The sequence below is a fragment of the Muscardinus avellanarius genome (assembly GCF_963383645.1).
Source record: "Muscardinus avellanarius genome assembly, chromosome: 1".
Classification (NCBI taxonomy): Eukaryota; Metazoa; Chordata; class Mammalia; order Rodentia; family Gliridae; genus Muscardinus; species Muscardinus avellanarius.
In genome coordinates, this window is record NC_137786.1 from 8,716,283 (window position 1) to 8,736,233 (window position 19,951).

The 19,951-nt window shown below is 41.0% G+C and overlaps 1 protein-coding gene across 1 annotated transcript in view; it reads left to right on the forward strand.

Annotated features, from left to right (window-relative positions):
• The window catches only part of MARCHF6 (membrane associated ring-CH-type finger 6), a gene marked incomplete at both ends in the record, with an annotated part of 70,545 nt that overhangs the window by 18,445 nt on the left and 32,149 nt on the right, over positions 1 to 19,951 (forward strand). Inside the window, 8 exon segments of the mRNA XM_080698529.1 lie at positions 1,590 to 1,686; positions 2,345 to 2,488; positions 8,062 to 8,205; positions 12,975 to 13,047; positions 14,199 to 14,367; positions 16,735 to 16,924; positions 18,945 to 19,006; positions 19,597 to 19,629. Of these exon segments, the coding sequence (XP_080554655.1) occupies positions 1,590 to 1,686; positions 2,345 to 2,488; positions 8,062 to 8,205; positions 12,975 to 13,047; positions 14,199 to 14,367; positions 16,735 to 16,924; positions 18,945 to 19,006; positions 19,597 to 19,629 (912 nt within the window).

Below are 19,951 nucleotides of genomic sequence, written 5' to 3' on the forward strand. Positions count from 1 at the left end.
GGGAGTGCCAGTATTGCACTTCAAGAGCTCAAATCTTGAACTGGTGTTAGATCAAAGTGAAAGCATTTGCCACAAGAATATTTTCTTTACTCAAGGATGAAGGTGAAATTGGGAGGTTTAAAGGGGTTTAAGTCCCGTGTCATTCTGACGATAAAGAATATGGCACTGCTGGCTGCCCTGTTATGCCCATGACCCACCAACAGTGTCTAGGAAACCAACATTTGGGTGGCAGTAGGGGGAGGAGGTAGATCCAAACTGAAACAAGGCACCAGCAGTAGAATCTGAGTTTTATTTGAATCAAGGGCACTTCACCAGCCTCTGCCATGGATAGAGTTGGTCCATTAATTGCTCTTCTGTGGTTAGGGACGCAAGACTTCTCCACTTTGGTGGAGAGATTTGTCTGGTATTTGTTTGTACTAGTACTAAGAAGGTAAGCATGATAACCAGCTAGGTGATCATGAGCACCAGATATCCCTCAACTTGGACAACTGGCATTCTGTCACCAAAGATTGAGGAGCTCCTCTACACCACACTGCTCAGTTTATATACACCTTTATTCAAGGGGGCCAGGCTCCTGTTAAATCCATTGACGAAGAGGATCTGGACTGTACTTAAGCCCTGTTTACGTGGAATTCCGTGTAAGAGCAGCTCAGAAGCAACTGTGCATACTGCCTTTGGTCCAGAGGGATAGCTGGGAAGCTCTAAAAAGCAGTAACCAGATTTCAGTATGTGGGCCTGTGGAGGAGCTTTCAGGAGCAAGCAGGGAGCAGCAGGCGGCGGTGTGGTTTTCCTTCCGTGCTGTGTCACTCCTCGGGCAGGACAGGCACATACCCCTAAAGCAGCTTGCTTGGTGTTGGGAGGTAGGGTGAAGTGCATCCCCTCCAGAGCTGCAGACCCTTCAGCCTGGGCTGTCTCGGCTCCTCCCTTTCTCATCTGGAGTCTTTGTAGACTTGGGGTGCTTCCCCAACCCTGCTCATGTATTTGTTCGTATCTAACATCTTTTGTGGATGAAGCTAGGGAAGGGGTATCTACCATGTTCCTCCTTTAAGCCCTCAGGTGTGCTTTTCTGGAGCTCAAACTCTGAGGACACTGAGAGTGACCTGATTTCGCATATCTTTATCCAGTGCTTGTTCTGGGAAAGTGCAGTTTTAAATAAAATCAACTGTTTTTGTTGTTTTCTATTCTTATTTACAGAGCTTTCTAAGGAACAACTTACCCTTTAATGCAGTTATAAGAATTATTTTTAATTTCATATATACATTTGAAAACCATCCTTTTTTTTGTATTGGGGATTGAACCCAGGAATGTTCTACCTTCAGGCTACATATATCCCAAACCTTTTATTTTTTTTTTTTACTTTGAAACAGGGTCTCTGGTAAATTGCTGGTAGGCCTTGAACCAGTGATCCTCCTGTCTCGGCTTCCTTAATACTGGGATGTAGGCTTGAATACCATTTTAATCGCAGTTTTCAGTCTCATGCTGTTGATTGTGTTCTTCCAAGGGACAGATTGTTGCTTTGACACAAAATATTTTAGGTTTTGGTAGTGAAAGCCAGAGCCAAAGATGGTAATTTTTTTTTCTCTCAACAGACATATGTAGGGTGTGTCGGTCAGAAGGAACACCTGAGAAACCTCTTTACCATCCTTGTGTATGTACTGGCAGTATTAAGTTTATCCATCAAGAATGGTAAGTCATACTTTTAGAAAACTGTATGATTCTGAGCTTCAGTTTTGTCATGTATATAAGAACGATCATTGCAATGAACTTGGTCTATAATTAGTTAAATTTTCTGTTTTAAAATTTGGAAAATAATTACTCATAGTATTTACAGTGCTTATTATTTTGGTATATTATGTTTTATTTCTATCATGGAGAACTTAGTCCATGGAAGGTATGTATATTTTCTACTTTTGAGTGGCATATAAAGCTTACATTTATGAACTGTTCAGTGCTTTAAACATCCTGACTCATTTGATCTTTGCATGAGTACTGTGAGGTAGAGCATTACTATGTGGGCAAAAAAGTTGGAAGACACACAGGTTAAGTAACTTGCCACAGGCCATGTCGTCACCTAATTAGTGGGAACTAGGATTGATCAGTTACTAGGCCTCAGTGTCGTAAGACCGGTGTTAGACGTGATGTTGGTGACTGGGCTCTGAGGAGACCATGGTCTAGATTTACTGAAGTGCAGTACGCAGCTAGCGGTTGTAAATTCTGCACTCTTCCAAGTCACTTAGAGAAAGTCAGTCTTGTGAATTTGGAATTGTCAGAATGTTCTAAATTTGAAGTGGTCAGAATTGTTAAAAGCTCTGGAATATGTAAAGTTTTTACCAAAACACAACAGTAATTTTCAACGGAACTTTAATGTTTCTTTGCTGTAAGCACTGTATTTATGAATGTGTTTGTAATTACAGCTTAGTTCAGTGGCTGAAACACAGTCGAAAAGAATACTGTGAATTATGCAAACACAGATTTGCTTTTACACCAAGTAAGTTCTTTAGATGTTTTCGATAATGTTTTGGTTATCACTGGCAGCAAAAGGTGTTTAAATGATTTTAAAGCAACGATTTTCAACTTTGTTGTCTTTGATAGTAATAGAAAAAAAATTCTCCATCTAGGAAAATATTTTTAAATAGCACTTTTTAACACATACGTGTTTTGTAAGATTTTTCTTCCTTTTTAACTTTCCTCTTAATTATAGACAAGTTTGGACACACAAAGGTATGAGCTCACAGGATGTTCTCATTGCTCAGTGTCGCCTGTTTTTCAACTCATTCCCTTATTTGCTCTATCTGTTTCTTCATTTCTTCATTTTTTTCTTTCCTATTAAAAACAATCCTAGCACGATGTCGTGGCGCACACTTGTAATACTAGTACTTGGGAGGCTGAGCCCGGGAGGATTGCAGATTCATGGTCGGCCTCAGCTATCTACTGAGGTCCTCTGCAACTTAGTGAAACTCTTTATAAAGAATAAAAAACAGGGCTGGGGTGTAGCTTGGAGGTAGAATGCCCCTGGCTTCCATTACTGTACTGGCTTCTATTCCAGTACTCCCCCCCAAAAAAAAAGAAATTGAACTATCTTTTGAGTTAAAATTATGTATATTAGGGGCTGGGGATGTAGCTTTGAGGTAGAATGCTCTTGGATTCAATTCCTGGTACCACCAAAAAAAAAAGAATTCAGGGGCAATATGCCATTGCACTCCTCTCCCCTCCCTCCCTCCTCCCTCTCTCTCTATATATATATTTAATATGATATATATTAAATAATATATGTTATATTTATATATAAATATATATATTAATTTTTTTTTAGTGGTACCGTGGGTGGAACCCAGGGGCTTTTTCTACCTCCGGGCTATACTCCCAGACCTATTTCATACTTTATTTGGAAACACGGTCTCACTAAGTTGCTGAGAGCCTCACTAAGTAGCTGAGGCTGGCTTCGAACCTGTGCGATCCTCCTGTCTCAGCCTCCCAAGCGCTGGGATTACAAGTGTGCGCCACCATGCCTGGCTTAAATATATATATATATATATTTTAAATAGCATCTCACTAAGTTGTGGCAGAGGGCCTCGTTAAGTTCCTGAGGCTGGCCATGATCTGTGATCCTCCAGTCTTAGCCTCCTAAGTACTAACTAGTATTATAAACATGTGCCACCATGTCTGATGCCCATGAGATTTTTTTTAGTATTTTATAAGATTTTGGTAATATTTTGCTAGATTTATTTATTTATTTGGTGGCACTGGGGATTGAATCTGAAGCATTCTACCTTCAACCTACACCCCTTGATCTATTTTATTTTTATTTATTTGGAAACAGGGTCTCATTAAGTTGTAGAGGGCCTCACTAGTTGCTAAGGCTGGCTGTGATCTTGGGGTCCTTCTATCTAAGCCTCCCAAGTACTGGGATTACAAGCGTGCGCCACCATGTCTTGGCAAAAAATTTTAATGATAATTTCTCTGCCTATTGAGTAAAATTAATATTGCTCACTTAAATGGAAGACTATACTGACAAATATTAAAAATTAGAAGCAAAACTTTCATCCTGGGAATCCCAGCATATTGTCTTCCCTGTCCCCCAGAAGATTTTTGTGTTTGAGATTTTATTTTTTTGTTTTTTTTTTTTTAAAGTGTGTTGATACTCAGTAGCAATCTTATAAATTAATGTTAGTATTTCTTTGCTTATATTTGACAAATATGAGTAAAGTTACTACATTTTCACTCTTGGAGGTTTATATTCATTGCAATAAAAAATGTCAAATAGCCAGGTGCAGCAGTGCGCGCCTATAATCCCAGATACTCAGGAGGCTGTGTCTGGAGAAGTCCAAGTTTGAGGCCAGCCTGGGGAATTTATGTGTGTGTGTGTGTGTGTGTGTGTGTGTGTGTGTGTGTGTGTGTGTATGAATGAATATATATATATTTTTGGTAGTGGCAATTGAATCCAGGGGCATTTTACAAGCTACACTCTCAGCCCCCCCCCCTTTTTTTTTTTGTGGTACTGGGGTTCCTGGAAGCCCTTCTACCTCCGGGCTACACTCCCAGACCGATTTTATATATTTTTTTAAATTTGGAAACAGGGTCTCTTAAACCAGAGAGGCTGTCTCCGAACCAGCACAATCATCCTGTCTCTGCCTCCCAAGTGCAGGGATTACAAGCGTGCACCACCACGCCTGGCTCTCAGCCCTATTTTTATTCTCTCTTTTGACTTAGGGTCTGCTCGGTTGTGGAGGACCTCGCTAGTTTCTGAGACTGGCTACAAACTTCATCCGCCTGTCTCAGCCTCCCAAGTACAGAGATACAGGTGTATACCACCATGCCTGGCTTCTCCAGCCCTCTCCCACCTTTTAATCTTATTTTCAAAACCATGTATAATGGTGTAACCTGCAATCTCAGTACTTGGGAAGCTGAGACAGGACGGTCACGAGTTTGAGGAGCCTAAGCTACATAATAAGATTCTGTTTCAAAACAAAAAATAAAGGTGGGTGTGGTGGTACATGCTTGTAATCCCAGTATTTGGGAGGCTGAGACAGGAGGATTGCAGGTTTGCAGTGAGGCCCTCTACAACTTAGTAAGACCCTGTTTCAAAGTAAAACTAAGACAGGGCTGCAGATGTAGCTCAGAGGTAGAAAACCTCTGGGTTCAATCACTAGTACCACAAAAAATAAAAAGGACTGGGAGCATAGCTCAGAGGTAGACTAGACTGTCCCTAGGTTCAGTCTCCCAGTACTGTCCCTTCTTCCCAAAATCAACTCTAGTATTTTGCAATCTTTAATATCCTATCGTGTATACAAGCTCTATAGCTTCTTAAGCTTTATAGCGAACTAAGACTAAATACTTGACTATCTTCATGAAGTTGATTTATAGGTAATACCTGCATGGACTTTTTACTTTGAGGCCAGTAAAATCTTGTTTTGTACAGTTTAGGGGTTTTTTGTTTTTTGTTTTTTCAGTACTGGGGATGGAACCCAGGGAATTCTACCTCTGAGATATACCCCCAGCCCTATATTTTATTCTTTATTTTTAAACAGGGTCTCACTGAGATGCTGCAGAGGGCCTAAGTAGCTGAGGCTGGCCGCAAACCTGCAGGATCCTCCTGTCTCAGCTTCCCAAGCACTGGATTTACAATGGAGCACCACCATGCCTGGCTACATTTTAGTGTTTATTTGACATTTTTATGCTTTATCTTCTCTCAAAACTGTTATTATTGTTTAAAGATTTCCTCTTTTCTACCAAATATCTTACTGAAGTCAACTAATCTATGTGGGTATTTTATAAAAAGTTGCCATTAGTTAATTGTTTATTCCTTAATGTTTATATATATGAACAGTTCTGTGATAGTGCTCTTAAAAATCATAGATCATTGGATTAAAAATCTATGTATTGTTGGGAGTGGTGGCTCACGCTTATAATCCCAGCACTTGGGAGGCTGAAACAGGAGGATCACACAGGTTCAAAACCAGCCTCAGCCTACTTAGTGAGGTTGTCAACAACTTAGTGAGACCCTGTTTCCAAATAAATTATAAAATAGGTCTGGGAGTATAGCCCAGAGGTAGAAAGCCTCTGGGTTCCACCCCCAGTGCCACCAAAATAAAATAAAATAAATCTATGTATTATAATTCCTTTTTTTGTTCCTATTGGAAAAAGATTTTTGTTTCTCTTATATGAACCCAGGAACATTCTGCCTCCAAGATACAGCCTCAGTCTTTTTGTTTTGTTTTGTTTTGAAACAGGGTCTTGCTAAGTTGCTGCAAGTCTTGCTACATCGCTGAGGCTGTCCTTGAAACTGTGATCCTCCTGTCCTTCTGTCTCAGGTACTGGGACACAGGTGTGTGCCACCGTGCCTGGCTGGAGTGCCTTTTTTTTTTTTTTTTTTTTTTTTTTTTTTTGGTGGTACTGGTGTTCCTGGAAGCCCTTCTACCTCCGGGCTACACCCCCAGAATTACTTTTTATATTTTTATTTGGAAGCAGGGTCTCTTGAGCCTGCGCGATCCTCCTGTCTCCTGTCTCCGCCTCCCAAGCGCGGGGGTGACAAGTGTGCACCACCATGCTCTGCTTTTTTTTTTTTAATGCAGTACTGGGGATTGAACCCATGGGCATTCTACCTCCGAGCTGCACCCCCAGCCCTATTTTTTATTCTTTACTTTGAAATAGGGTCTCACTGCGTTGCAAAGGGCCTCACTAAGTAGCTGAGGCTGTCCACGACATGATCCTCCTGTCTCAGCCTCCACTGGGATTACAAGCTTGTGCCACCATGCCCAGCTTGGAGTATAGCTTTTTAATAAGTAGGGGTTTTTTTTTTTTTTTTTTTTTGGTGTGTGTGTGTGTGTGTGTGTGTGTGTGTGTGTGTGTGTGTGTATGTATGGTACTGGGGATGAAACCAGGGGCTTTTTACCTCTGGGCTACACCTCCAGACCTGTTTTATGTTTTATTTGGAAACAGGATCTAAGTTGCCGAGAGCCTCACTAAATAGCTGAGGCTGGCTTCAGACCTGTGATCCTCCTGTCTCAGCTTCCCAAGTACTGAGATTACAAGCGTGCACCACCACACCCAACTCTAAGTGGTTTTTTGTTTTGTTTTAACCCAGGGGCATTTGACCTCAGAGCTACACCCCCTGCCCTGTTTTTTATTCTTTTTAAAAGGATTTTTTTTTCCTGAAATATGGCAAACTATTTCTCTGAGTGTGTTGAGCCACATTTTGCAGAGATGTGGGAAGATCTGAATTTGGCATTTGAGGTTTTATGTACTATGTTGAAATTGGGAGAAGAGCTGGCTAGCAAAGGCTGTTGCTGCCACATGGGATGGTTCCTTCCACTACAGACTGTTGTGCTTTTTGAGTGCTGTTGTTTAATGTCTAATGCTTGTATTTGAGGGAGTTCTGTCCTAATAATGTGCCATTGGCTTTATCTTTAGCTCCTATTTCTCTCTGTGTGTGTGTGTGTGTGTGTGTGTGTGTGTGTGAGAGAGAGAGAGACAGAGAGACAGAGACAGAGAGAGAGACAGAGACAGAGACAGACAGAGACAGACAGACACACAGACAGACACACACAGAGAGAGAGATGTCGGTGGTAGTGGTACTGGGTATCAAACCCAAGGCCTCACTCATGCTAGGCAAGTGTTCTACCATTGGAGCTATGTCCCTAGACCTTTTGAGACAGGGTCTTGTGAAGTTGCCTAGGTTGGCCTAGGATCTCTTGGGATCTTCCTGCCTCAGTCTCCTGAGTATCTGGGATGACAGGCATCCGCCAATGTGTCCAGCACTAATGAAACTAAATAATTCCTAGCCATAAGCAAGGATGTGAGCCTCTACCGAATCTTTTTCCTGTTCAGAGGACTTTTCTTGGGACGGATTTCCACATTTTACATGCGACTTGTCTCATAAGTGGCTTCTTTGTAAATGTGATGCTACTATAACTATTTGATTCACTTTTTTATGGGAAAAATTATTTAGGCACAATCTGTATATATTTAAAGTCAAGATAATGCTCTGTTCCTGTTTTGTATTTATGAATTAAGCCATCATTAAACCTTCATGAAATCCTGTGTACTTTTGTTCCCATACAGTTTATTCTCCAGATATGCCTTCACGGCTTCCAATCCAAGACATATTTGCTGGACTGGTTACAAGTATTGGCACTGCAATACGATATTGGTTTCATTATACACTTGTGGCCTTTGCATGGTTGGGAGTTGTTCCTCTTACAGCATGTGAGTATTTGTATCTCTGCTGGAGTTATTTAAATATTGCTTATATACTTAATGGTATAAGAAATATTGCTTCATGCTATTGTTTGATTTATATTTAATTATTTGATATTCACATACTGGGAAAATCTCACTTAGGAAACACTTGTCTGGACTAAGGATAAATTTGGTTTTCTTTTGGGCTGGGTATTGAACCCAGGGCCTTGAAAATGCTAAGTATGTGCCCTGCCACCCAAGAATGAGCTTCAAACACGTCATTTTCTTGAATGAATAAGGAAAAGGAAATTTCAGCATATGGAGACTAATAATGGAAGTTCATGAAAGAATTAAGAAAGCAAAATCAAACCCTAATTAGAAGAAACTCAGATTTTATTCTTTGACTTATACTGGAGCTTTCAAGATCTCCAACAGTTGTATTCTTTTGGGACCTTCCCACACCATTTTAAGGATACAAGATCTAATTTCTGAGTCGTTGGAGGTTTACCTTCCATAGTAAGATCTTTGGGCGCCGGGCCCTCTTAAGCGATCCTTCTTGGGCTCTTTGCTTTTCCTAAAGACACGGAGAGAACATAGTACATGAATGGCAAAATACATAGATGTATATCCTTTGGGGTTAAAAACAAGCAACATTTAAAAATAAACGTAACATCTGTGTCTTTAAAATCTTGGGGGATATACCAGAGACAGAATTAGTGAGCTAAAGACTGAACCGGGGAGTTCTCCTAGGATAGAATTTGAAAGAACAAGTAGTTCCAAGCGTGAGTAAGTCGAGTTGAGGGATGGTGGCCATGTCCAGTTGTTTTAGTAAGTGCTAAGAAGTAGTTCTATAAGGTAAGAGAAATAATGGAGATAAGGAAATGGTGTCTTTTTGTTGAAAGAAAACCTGACTTTAATGAAAAATATAATCCTAACATATTCTCAAAGTTTCCAGAGCTGAGTAATGTAGTAGTGGTGATAGAGGTATAGCAGTGGTATGGTCTAGATTTGTCCTACAAAATAAGAGAAAATCAAACTGACATCAGTCTTTTTTTTGGTGGCACTAAGAATTAAACCCAGGGATATTCTACCTGCGAGCTACACCACAGCCCTGTTTTATTTTTTAATTTTGAAACAGGGTCTTGCCAGGGTGATGAGAGTCTTACTACTTGAGGCTTTTCTCAAACTTGAAATCCTCCTGTCTCAGCCTCCCAAGTAGTGATTATAGGTATGGGTTACCATGCCTAACATGACATTAGACTGGAAATAAACAGTATCATATGCTAAAAGGCCGTGGAAACTTCCAAAGTTGACAGTATTTTTTACCTAAATTCCCCACCTCTAATGTATTCCCAGATAGAAGGACAAAATACAGATATTTTATTAGATATGAAGATTTGTAAAATTTGCCACCTTAAACTTTTTAAATGAGAAAATTGAGAATATACTTAAAATGGGAGACTCAGAAAGAAATAGGTGCTTATAATCATCTCAGTTATTGTTAATCTAAACTGATGAACAGTTTTTAGGTAATAGCGTGGCTCCAAAATTCCAGGTGATCTTAACAGAGGAGAAATTGTGACAGGAGGATAGAAATTAGAGCTTTTAGAGTAGCCTGACTTACTTGTGGGGAAGATGATAAATTCTTTAGATGAACAGAAAAATATATTTATAAACTAAAAATGTCAGGGCAACCAGTCTAGAACTAGACCACTCTCTGCTGTCACCTGGTTAACCACCACGGCGCCTTCTCGGGGTAGTGGAGGAGGGTGATCCGCTAAATGGCAGAGCGTCAGCATGATGGCCTTGTGGGAAATTAGCTGATCTTCACCCCATATGCCACAGAGGTTAAGTCAAGGGGAACTGAAAACCTGAGTGCAAAAGTTAAAACAAAACCTTCTAAAAGAAGAGAATATATCTGGAGACTATATATAAGAGAAAACATTGTCAAGTCCAACTTAATTAAAATAGGAACTTTTCTTCATCTTCAAACACTGTTGTTGTTGGTACTGGGGATTGAACCCAGGAGCATTTTACCGCCAAGCTACACTCCAGCCCTGTTTTTAAATTTATTTTGAAATAGGGTCCCCCTAAGTTACAGAAGACCTCACTAAATTCTTGGGTCTGGCCTTGAACCTGTGATCCCACTGGGATTAGAGGTTTAATGTACACTTCCAAGCCCAGCCATCTTCAAACACCTTTGAGAATGAAAGAAAGGCTAGAAGTATAGTTCAGTGAGAGAACATTTGCCTAGATATGTGAGGCCCTGGTTTCAGCCTCAGTACGGACGGGAAAAACAAGTAGCCTCCATCATTAGCCAGGCATGGTGGGTCAGGCCTGTAATCCCAGTACTTGGGAGGCTAAAGATAGGAGGATCACAGGTTCAAGGCCAGCCTCATCAATTTAGTGAGACCTTGTTTGGAAATACAAAATAAAATAGGGCTGGGGGTGTAGCACAGAGGTAGAATGCCCCTGGAATCAATCCCTAGTACCATGCACTGAAAAAGAGTGAAAGACAATTCACTGTGAGAGATGATATGCATATTCAACAGAAGATACATTTAGCATGTAGAAAGAATTCTCACCCATCCTAAGAAGCAGGTGTTTCTGGAAAGAAGGTATCTAAGTAGCCAGTAAACACATAGGAAGAAGGGCTGAGCATCATCAGTCATCAAGGAAATGCCCAGGAAGATAATCCCTGGAAAGGCTCGAATTCACAAGACTGACAGTAGGAATTAGGATTAGGATATGGAGCAATTAGAATATGCATGCATTGCCGGGCGATGGATATAGCCACCTTCAAACACTGGGAGTCTCCGCTAATGGTTACTATCATAAAGCCCTTCTGATAGCAGTTCATTCTTGGGAATCTAGTTCACAAACTGTAGGCGCCCGTGTCAAGTAGAGAACATGTGAGTAAGAACCAGCAGAGCCACTTAGCTAGTGGTCAGAATCTGGACCAAGCACATCCTATGGCAAAGTCAAAGGGATGCACTGAAATACAGCAGTGAAAAGAGCGGACTCTCGTGACCTGGGATAGCCTTTGAGAAGAGGAAGCCAGACACAGAAGAGTAGAGCATGTATGGCGCAGGTGCGAGGTTTAGCAACAGGTGGTTTCTGTACGGTGATAGTGGTTACCTTCTGCAACGGCTGTTGGCTGGGGGGGGCTTGGGCATCTTCTGGGAAGCTTAAGATGTGGAGCCCCTTGCTCTGGATGCTAACAAAAGCAGGAGCCGTACGGCTGCCAGACTCAGGATTAAAAGCATCATACCATGAAGTTGGCCAAAGCCTTTCACTGCATGTCCATAAAAGGTATCGTTCACTGAGAGAATAAAGTCAAAACTTTTACATACTAAAAACTAGAACTTTGAAAGCCGGGCGTGGTGGCGCACGCTTGTAATCCCAGCATTCGGGAGGCTGAGACCTGGAGGATCGCGGTTCGCAGACAGCCTCACCTACTTAGTGAGGCTCGTTGCAACTCAGTGAGACCCAGTTTCAAAATAGAATAAAAAATAGGGCAGGGGGTGTAGCTTGGAGGTCAAATGCCCCTGGGTTTCATTCCCAGGCCCGCAAAAAAAAAAAAAAATAAAATAAATAAAAATAAAAACTAGAACTTTGATATAAGCAGGGGAAGACCAGCATGCCTCTCTGAAAGTAGTAGATTAAATAGCCAAAGTAAGTAAGGCCTTCGAGGAGCGTGGTAACACACTTCACAAGCTTGGTTTCTGCTCTGACATATACATACATGTGTATGTAAAATTCATATCTCATAATACACATTCTCTAGCTTACCTCTCTAACGTAGCTGTGTGTCCTGCTGTCTTTCCATGTAGCACCTGTAATGCTACCTTACAGTTTTAATGGATCCACAGCATTATGTTGTAAGGAGGCCTGTTGCTTATGAACCCATTTTCCCATCTGCTGACATTGGTCACTTTTACTTTGCTGCAGGCCTATTTGTTCTCAATGTACTATATATATATATATATATATATATATATATATATATATAATTATTCCCATTACAGAAACCCTTTTCCTACCCTTCCATTTGGACTTGGCATTAAAAGCAGCCATTGATGTCACTGAAAATTTCTGGCATAAGGCCATAAGGAATGCTTAAACTAATATCCAAGTACTGGCTTCAGAGAAAATCTTGGCATTTTCCCTAGCCCATTTCCAAAGCTGTAGTCTGTTACTCATTCTGTCTGTAGAATTCTGCCTTTCCAACTAAGACATCCTCCCTTTACTAAGAGGATAAGGGATGACAGTGCATTCCTTCATACTTCTTTTCTCTTCGTGGCTAGATACTGCCTACTTGAGGACCCTTGAGTCTGTGCTTTCTAAAACTTGGTTGCCAGGTTGCTGTTCAGAGCGTTGGAGCATACACTGTACTGAAGAATCTCCTTCATTTCAAATGTGTACCTCCAAAATTGAAACCTTTTATTTTATGAACAGATTAATGACTTTTAAAATTCTGGATGAAAAAAACTCTCCATATTACAGTTTTGGTGATCTTTAGATTATTTTTATTTTTCCTTTTCAAACGACTAAGCTCATTCAGTAAAAACAACCAAGTTCAGAAAGATTCTTTGCACTAAATATTACTGTATAACATGTATTCTTTAGTCACTATTTTTGTGCTTAGCCATTTTTTTTTTAATGCAGTGTTTAGAGACTCAGGTCTAAAGACTAAATGTTTAACTTGGGTGACATTCACGGTGTTCCATTTTAACTGCTTTCTTGACCAACTCTGTGTGTTCATGATGTTAATTGTGCCGTGCCCCTTTCCGCAGGCCGCATCTACAAGTGCTTGTTTACTGGCTCTGTGAGCTCACTACTGACACTGCCGCTAGACATGCTCTCAACGTGAGTATGGACCTGCGCGACAAGGCTGTGCAATGGAAACGATGCGCTGATATTTCTTCTTAGTGTTTTTATTATAATTTGGTCATTCTTTTTCAGGCTAAGGATAATAATTTAATGCTTATCCTAGTAGTTATAACCACAGTAGAAGTATTTGATCCACATAAGCAGTGTTTCTTTTTTTTTTTTTTTTTTTTTTTTTGCGGGTCTGGGGATGGAACCCGGGAGCATTTGACTTCCGAGCTATACCCCCTGCCCTAGTTCTTTTATTCTTTAATTTGAAACAGGGTCTCACTAAGTAGCTGAGGCTGTCCGCGAACCGTGATCCTCCAGTCTCAGCCTCCCGAATGCTGGGATTACAAGTGTGCGCCACCACGCCTGGCAGCAGTGTTTCTTTTAAATCAGCCATTCTATAGGACTGATTTATAAAGGCAGGATGACTGTCAAATAGGTTATCACAGTTTGAGAGTAGGCTGTCATGTAGTTTGGTGTATATACTATTATGTTCATATGTTGAGATTAATTTTCGTGTGTTTGTATAGTACTGGGATGGAGCCCAGGATCCTTCTACCTCTAGGCTATATCCTCAGACCTATTTTTAAGTGAATTTCTAGTAAATGTATCGTAGACTTTTTTAACGTCCTGTACATGGCATACTGAATACCTCTCATTCTTTACTGTATAGGCCTATCTGTGGGGGAGCTTCAGCACTTTAACGACTTGCTGATTCTGTTAGTTTGTATGGACTTGGGTATGGGCTCAAGTTTTCAAACTTGTGTTTAAAGTAAGGATAGGGAAATGTTTTGTAAGGGCCGGACAGTTACTCACCTTTGGTAAGTGATATAAATGTAATGCTTGGCCTTTGTCAGTTGTTCGGCTGCCTTATTTGCTGACTTCATGTTTCTTTGCCATGTTAGAAGAATAGGGTGTGGATAGTTAATTGATTTATAGTCCTGATGCTATTTTATGACTATTCTAACATCAAATATATATAACACAAATCTGTATTAGTCACTGTATAAGATAGAATCGTACCCTCATTCTGAATAATTCTTGTTTTGAGAAACTGATTTCTTCCCCCAAATATGATTTATTTTTCTGGCTGTTTTGACAAGTGTTCTTTAGAGTAATTTTACATAATTTCTTTTTAATAGGGAAAACTTGTTGGCGGATTGTCTGCAGGGTTGTTTTGTGGTGACATGCACGCTGTGTGCGTTCATCAGCCTGGTGTGGCTGCGAGAGCAGATAGTCCACGGAGGAGCGCCGATTTGGTTGGAGCACGCCGCCCCGCCCTTCAATGCCGCTGGCCACCACCAGAATGAGGTACCCCACTCGGAAGCTGACCTTACTCGAGGAGAACGTGGAAACTGACAGCAGAATCCTCAGCCCACACATGCTTCCCAATTGTTCTTTTGCCATTTTAGAAAAAGACAGTGGAGGGGTTTGGGGGAAATTTAAGAGAAATGGGAAAAGTGTAAAGAATACTTTTGTTCCTTTGCCTCTTAATTTACTTGCTAGGTTGATAACAGCGGTAGAGGGTGTTCTACCCTGCTCTTTCCTTTCATCATTGTGGACTTTATTCATAGTTAACAAATGCACTCTCCTCCAGGTCTTCCTGAGCTCTGCTACGATGTAACTGGAATTATTATTATTTTTGGATGCAAGAGAGTCTGAAAGGCTCTTTCATTGTCTTTGCTAACTAGCCTGATGAGGCCTGGAGTTTAGATCTAGCTCACGGGGATGTTTCTGCCATCAGCCGAAGAAGCGTCGAGGAGGCCGCCCTGCTCTTTATCCATGTCTTCATACGGATGCGTCTCATCTTTCCTCCCACGTTAGAAGGATTCCAGAAAGAGAAAAACTAGAGTGCTGTTTACAGCACTGCTGTGTAGCTTTATTTTCCCTTATGAGTGATGGCATGGTTAGTTGCACGGATATTTGCCAGAGGTGTTAAGAATTAAGGAGAAAGCTGGGCAATGTGGCACAAGCCTGTAGTCTTAGCTGCTCAGGACGCTGATGAATTTGAGGCCAGTCCGAGCAACATAATGAGGCCCTGGTTACACAAAAAAGGGATAGATGAAATAATTTTTAGTGTCCTGCTTGCTGAGAAGTTATGGTGCTGAAAATGTCACAGATTAGTTAATTGATACTAGTTTACACTTTATACAATTTTATTTTGAGAAATTAGCTATAAACACTCAGTGAAATTGACACCTTAATTTTTGTTATTAGCACTGTCTGCTTTTTTCAGCATGTAAGTTGATTTCATGAGTCTGCCAGTTCATTTCTTCTAAAAATTACACCTTCTTTGAAAAGTAAATAGGCAGAATGGCACTATTTTTATCAGGGTATGTTATATTTTGAAGCATTTAATGCAGCTGTGTTTTAGGATACTCAATTAAATTTTGGGGAATTTTGTGGCACTGAAGATTGAACCCAAGACCCCCACACGTGCTATGTGAGCCTTCCACCTCAGAGCCCCATCACTTTTCATTTTATTTCAAGACTTGTAGTCCTCTTGGCTCAGCCTCCCACATCACCAGTTGCAGGCATAAGCACCACACTTGGCTGGGAGCTGTACTTTAACAATTTATAATTAACTACTAGCTGGGAATGGTGGCACAGTAATCCCAGTACTTGAGAGGCGGAGACGGAAGGATTACAGATTGGAAGCCAGTCTCTGCTACTCCGTGAGAACCCTCAGCAAGGGGCTAGAGGTTCAGTCTCTAACACACACACATTAACTACAGTTATATCTTTGCCTTTTTTTTCCCCCTCAGGACTGGGAATGGAACCTGGAGGTATGCTGCCTCCAAGCTCCATCCTCAGCCTTATATTTTATTCTTTATTTTGAAACAGGGTCTCACTCAGTTGCAAAGAACCTCACTACATAGCTGAAGCTGGCTGCAAACCGTGATCCTCCTGTCTCAGACGCCCAAATGCTGGGATTACAAGTGTGCACCACCACTCTGGGCTTATATCTTTGCCTTTTGGTAACAAGTAAAAGTCCACAAGCACAGTCTTACTTACTGAGTAGAGATTAGGAATTTCTTCAAGTGTTTAAGAGAGTATAGAAAATTAAGCTATATATATATATATATATATATATATATATATATATATATATATATAGCTTTATTTATTTTTGGCACTGAGGATTGAAACCAGGGACATTCTACATCCGAACTATACCCCCAGCCCTATTATATTTTTATTTTGAAACAGGGTCTTGCTAGGTTGATGAAAATCTCACTACTTGCTGATGCTGTCCTTGAATCTGTGATCTCCCTGTCTCAGCCTCCCAAGTATTGGGATTATAAGTATGCACCGCCTTGCCCAGCTATATGTAAAGTTTTTAAAGAAGGTATTTTTATCCTAAGGCAGTCAGTAAAGATAAGAGACTGAAGTCTTACAAGAAAGGATTACAGAATGATCAAGATAATCAGATTTTAAAGCCCATTTTTTGTAATGCTTTGTGAAACGTTAATCTCTATTTAAACTGTGCTCTTACAAGTCAAGTTGACCCCGAATCAGGTGCATTCAGAATGACTTTGAAGGAAAAAAAAAAGATTTTTCAAAAGTGTTTATTTTTAATCTTTGTAGGGCTGTATTTGCTATCAGGGAGAGTGCAGTTTAGAAGTAGAGCAAAACTGAGACAATTAGCCAAATTTCTGGGCTTTTCTGTCATTTTAGGCTCCAGCAGGAGGAAATGGCGCAGAAAATGTTGCTGCGGATCAGCCTGCCAACCCTCCAGCTGAAAATGCAGTGGTGGGGGAGAACCCTGAGGTGCAGGAGGATCAGGCGGAGGAGGAGGAGGAGGACAACGAGGAGGAGGACGATGCAGGCGTGGAGGATGCAGCAGATGCTAACAACGGAGCCCAGGGTGAGCGCCACTGTGCCTCGCTCTTCTTCAGGATCACGAATCCATTGCCAGCTTGCCTTGAGGAAGAAAGGACCGGTGTTCACATTTTAAAGTAGGGTCTGAAGCTGGACATGGTGGCGCACGCTTGTAATCCCCGCGCTGGGGAGGCTGAGACAGGAGGATCGCACAAGTTGGAAGCCAGCCTCGGCTACTTAGTGAGGCTCTCAGCAACTTAGTGATACCCTGTTTCCAAATGTAAAATAGGTCTGGGAGTGTAGCCCGGAGGTAGAAAGCCCCTGGGTTCCACCCTCAGTACCACACAAAAACAAAACAAAACCAAAACACCCAATAAAGTCGGAGCTTGGCATGGTGGCGCATGCCTGCAGTCTCAGTGTTTGTGAGGCTGAGACAGAAGTATCACAGGTTCAAGGCCTAGAGCAGCTTAGAGCCTCAACAACTTAGTGAAACCCTGTTTCAGAATAAAAATGAAAATAGTGCTGGGAGGATAGCTCAGCTGAAATGTCCCTGGGTCTAATCTCTGGGGTTACACACACACACACACACACACACACACACACACACACACACACACACACACAAAGAAGTAGGGAACATTTTGTGTTTTCTAATCCTTCTTTACAAGGCTTTTTATAGAAAGGGTAGGAGAAGAAAACCATTTAAGTTGGAATAGATCATCTCTTTTTAACAGCATTTGTTTTACTCATTTGCTTTTCTCTCCATTTTTCATTGAGTCATGCACCTTTTAAAATTGAAAAAGAATTTTTGAAGTGTATGTATGCTGTAGGTCAGGCACCACCTAAAGAAACCAATTTTTTACTTTTTCACAGCATGAACTCCAGATTGTAAAATAAGGCCCAACACTGGATCAGGCATCATCCTGGCTCACTGCCCCCCCTCCCTCTGGAGAGTGCCAAGCACTGCGCTGTCTCTGGTCCACTTGACATGCTGACTATCTCGGTGTCTCTTTGATCTTGGTTTAAGGTTAAGATACCAAGTAAAGAGTGTGAAAAGCACCAGATGCCCATCTACGTGGAGGTTCTGGTCTAGGAGTACACATTGTGCTAAGTGTCGTATAGGTCACTCTGAAGGTGCCTTTCTACTTCTGGCTATACTCGCAGACCATATTTTATATTTTATTTGGAAACAGGGTCTCACTAAGTTGCTGAGAGCCTCACTCAGTAGCTGAGGCTGGCTTTGAACCTGTGCGATCCTCCTGTCTCAGCCTCCCAAGCGCTGGGATTACATGCGTGCACCACCACGCCTGGCTTCCTCTTTCCATTCTTACCCTACGTGGTTCATCTTACTCTCCTGCTGAGTGTTTCGGGGCTTTTCCGCCATCCTGAAGAATGAAGTGAGGCTCAGGCCCCAGGTCCCCTCACCTGACGTGATCCCCGTCGCCTTGCATCCTCTCACTGCCTTTCTCTTTACTGAGAAAGCTCTCATTCCCAGACTTCCTTCATTTTCTCAGATCCACCACATTTATTCCTAAGAGCTGCTCAGTTTCTCTTTCACATAACTTGATTTCCTTTCTAGCACTTACTGTGGTGTATGACCACCTTATTTTCCTTCTCTCTCTCTCTCTCGCTCTCTCGCTCTCCCTCGCTCTCTTTTCCTTTCCTTTCCTTTCTTTTTCTTCTTTTTTTTTTTTGTGATACTAGGGATGGAACCCAGGGGCCTTCTACCTCTGGGCTACACTCCAAGACCTATTTTATATTTTATTTGGAAACAGAGTCTCACTATGTTGCTGAGAGCCTCACTACTTACTGAGGCTGGTTTTGAACCTGTGCGATCCTTCTGTCCCAGCCTCCCAAGCACTGGGATTACAAGCATGCGCCACCACGCCAGGCTCATGATTACCTTATTTTAGATAATATTGTGTAATGTGCAGATACTTAGTGTGGAAATTTTTTAAATGTGGCTTAGCTTCTCAACAGCTTATAACAATAACAGCAATAAGAGGGAATTTTATTGTTTGGAATTCAGTTTCATCAGTAATCTTAATATGTTGTTAAATTTCCAGATGACATGAACTGGAATGCTTTGGAATGGGACCGAGCTGCAGAAGAGCTTACATGGGAAAGAGTAAGACCTCTTTCTATTATGCCTCCTGGTTGTTAGTTCTAAAGTATGTATTAAAATGGGGCCTGTTTAGATATATACACTAGTATTATGGTTAAATTTGATGAAAACAGTTATCTGCACTTAATTTCTACATAAAATGGTACTGTTTGGTAAAAATACTGACACTGATGAGTGTTTTTGTCTTCTGGCCTATAAGACAAACATTGTTCCATTCAAGCATTGTTTCACCTATAAGTGTAAACCTCTGAAAAAGTAATTACAATTTAAATCTAAATAGAATTTTCACACATCAGTTGGAAAAACCATAGTTCTGTCTTGAAGTCTTGAATGGCTATATAATGTAAGAATGAGAACCACGTTGAGGTCTTTTTTTCTTAGACACATTCATATGATTCAGAATAAATACAAGGAGACCCCCAACTATAAATTTCTTATAAACACTTTTTTTTTACATTTTGAAAATGATTTGGTTGTATTGGAAAGTAATGGATGAGAACTATGTTTAAAGATACTGAAAGAAAAATGAACCTTTTTCTTAAAAGTATAATATCCTGTTGCATTTTGAGTTAATGCATATGATTATATTTTAGATGCTAGGACTTGATGGATCATTAGTTTTTCTGGTAAGTAAAACTTTTATTTATTTTTTTTGTGTGATACTGGTATTTGAACCCAGTGGCATGCTACTTCTGACTACACCTCCAGTCTTATTGAAATAGGGTCTCTCAAAGCTGCTAAGGGCTTCGCTGTAAGTTGCTGAGGCTGGCTGCGAACCTGTGATCCTCCTGTCTCAGCCTCCCAAGTACTGGGATTACAGACTTGTGCCACCACGCCCAGCTCAAGTAAAGCTATTTTTAATAACAGAATTGTGAGTTGTTTTAGTGACACACTTGAGATTTACAGCGTATGCTTTTTATACTGAAAGTCAGAATGCCCCCCCCCCTT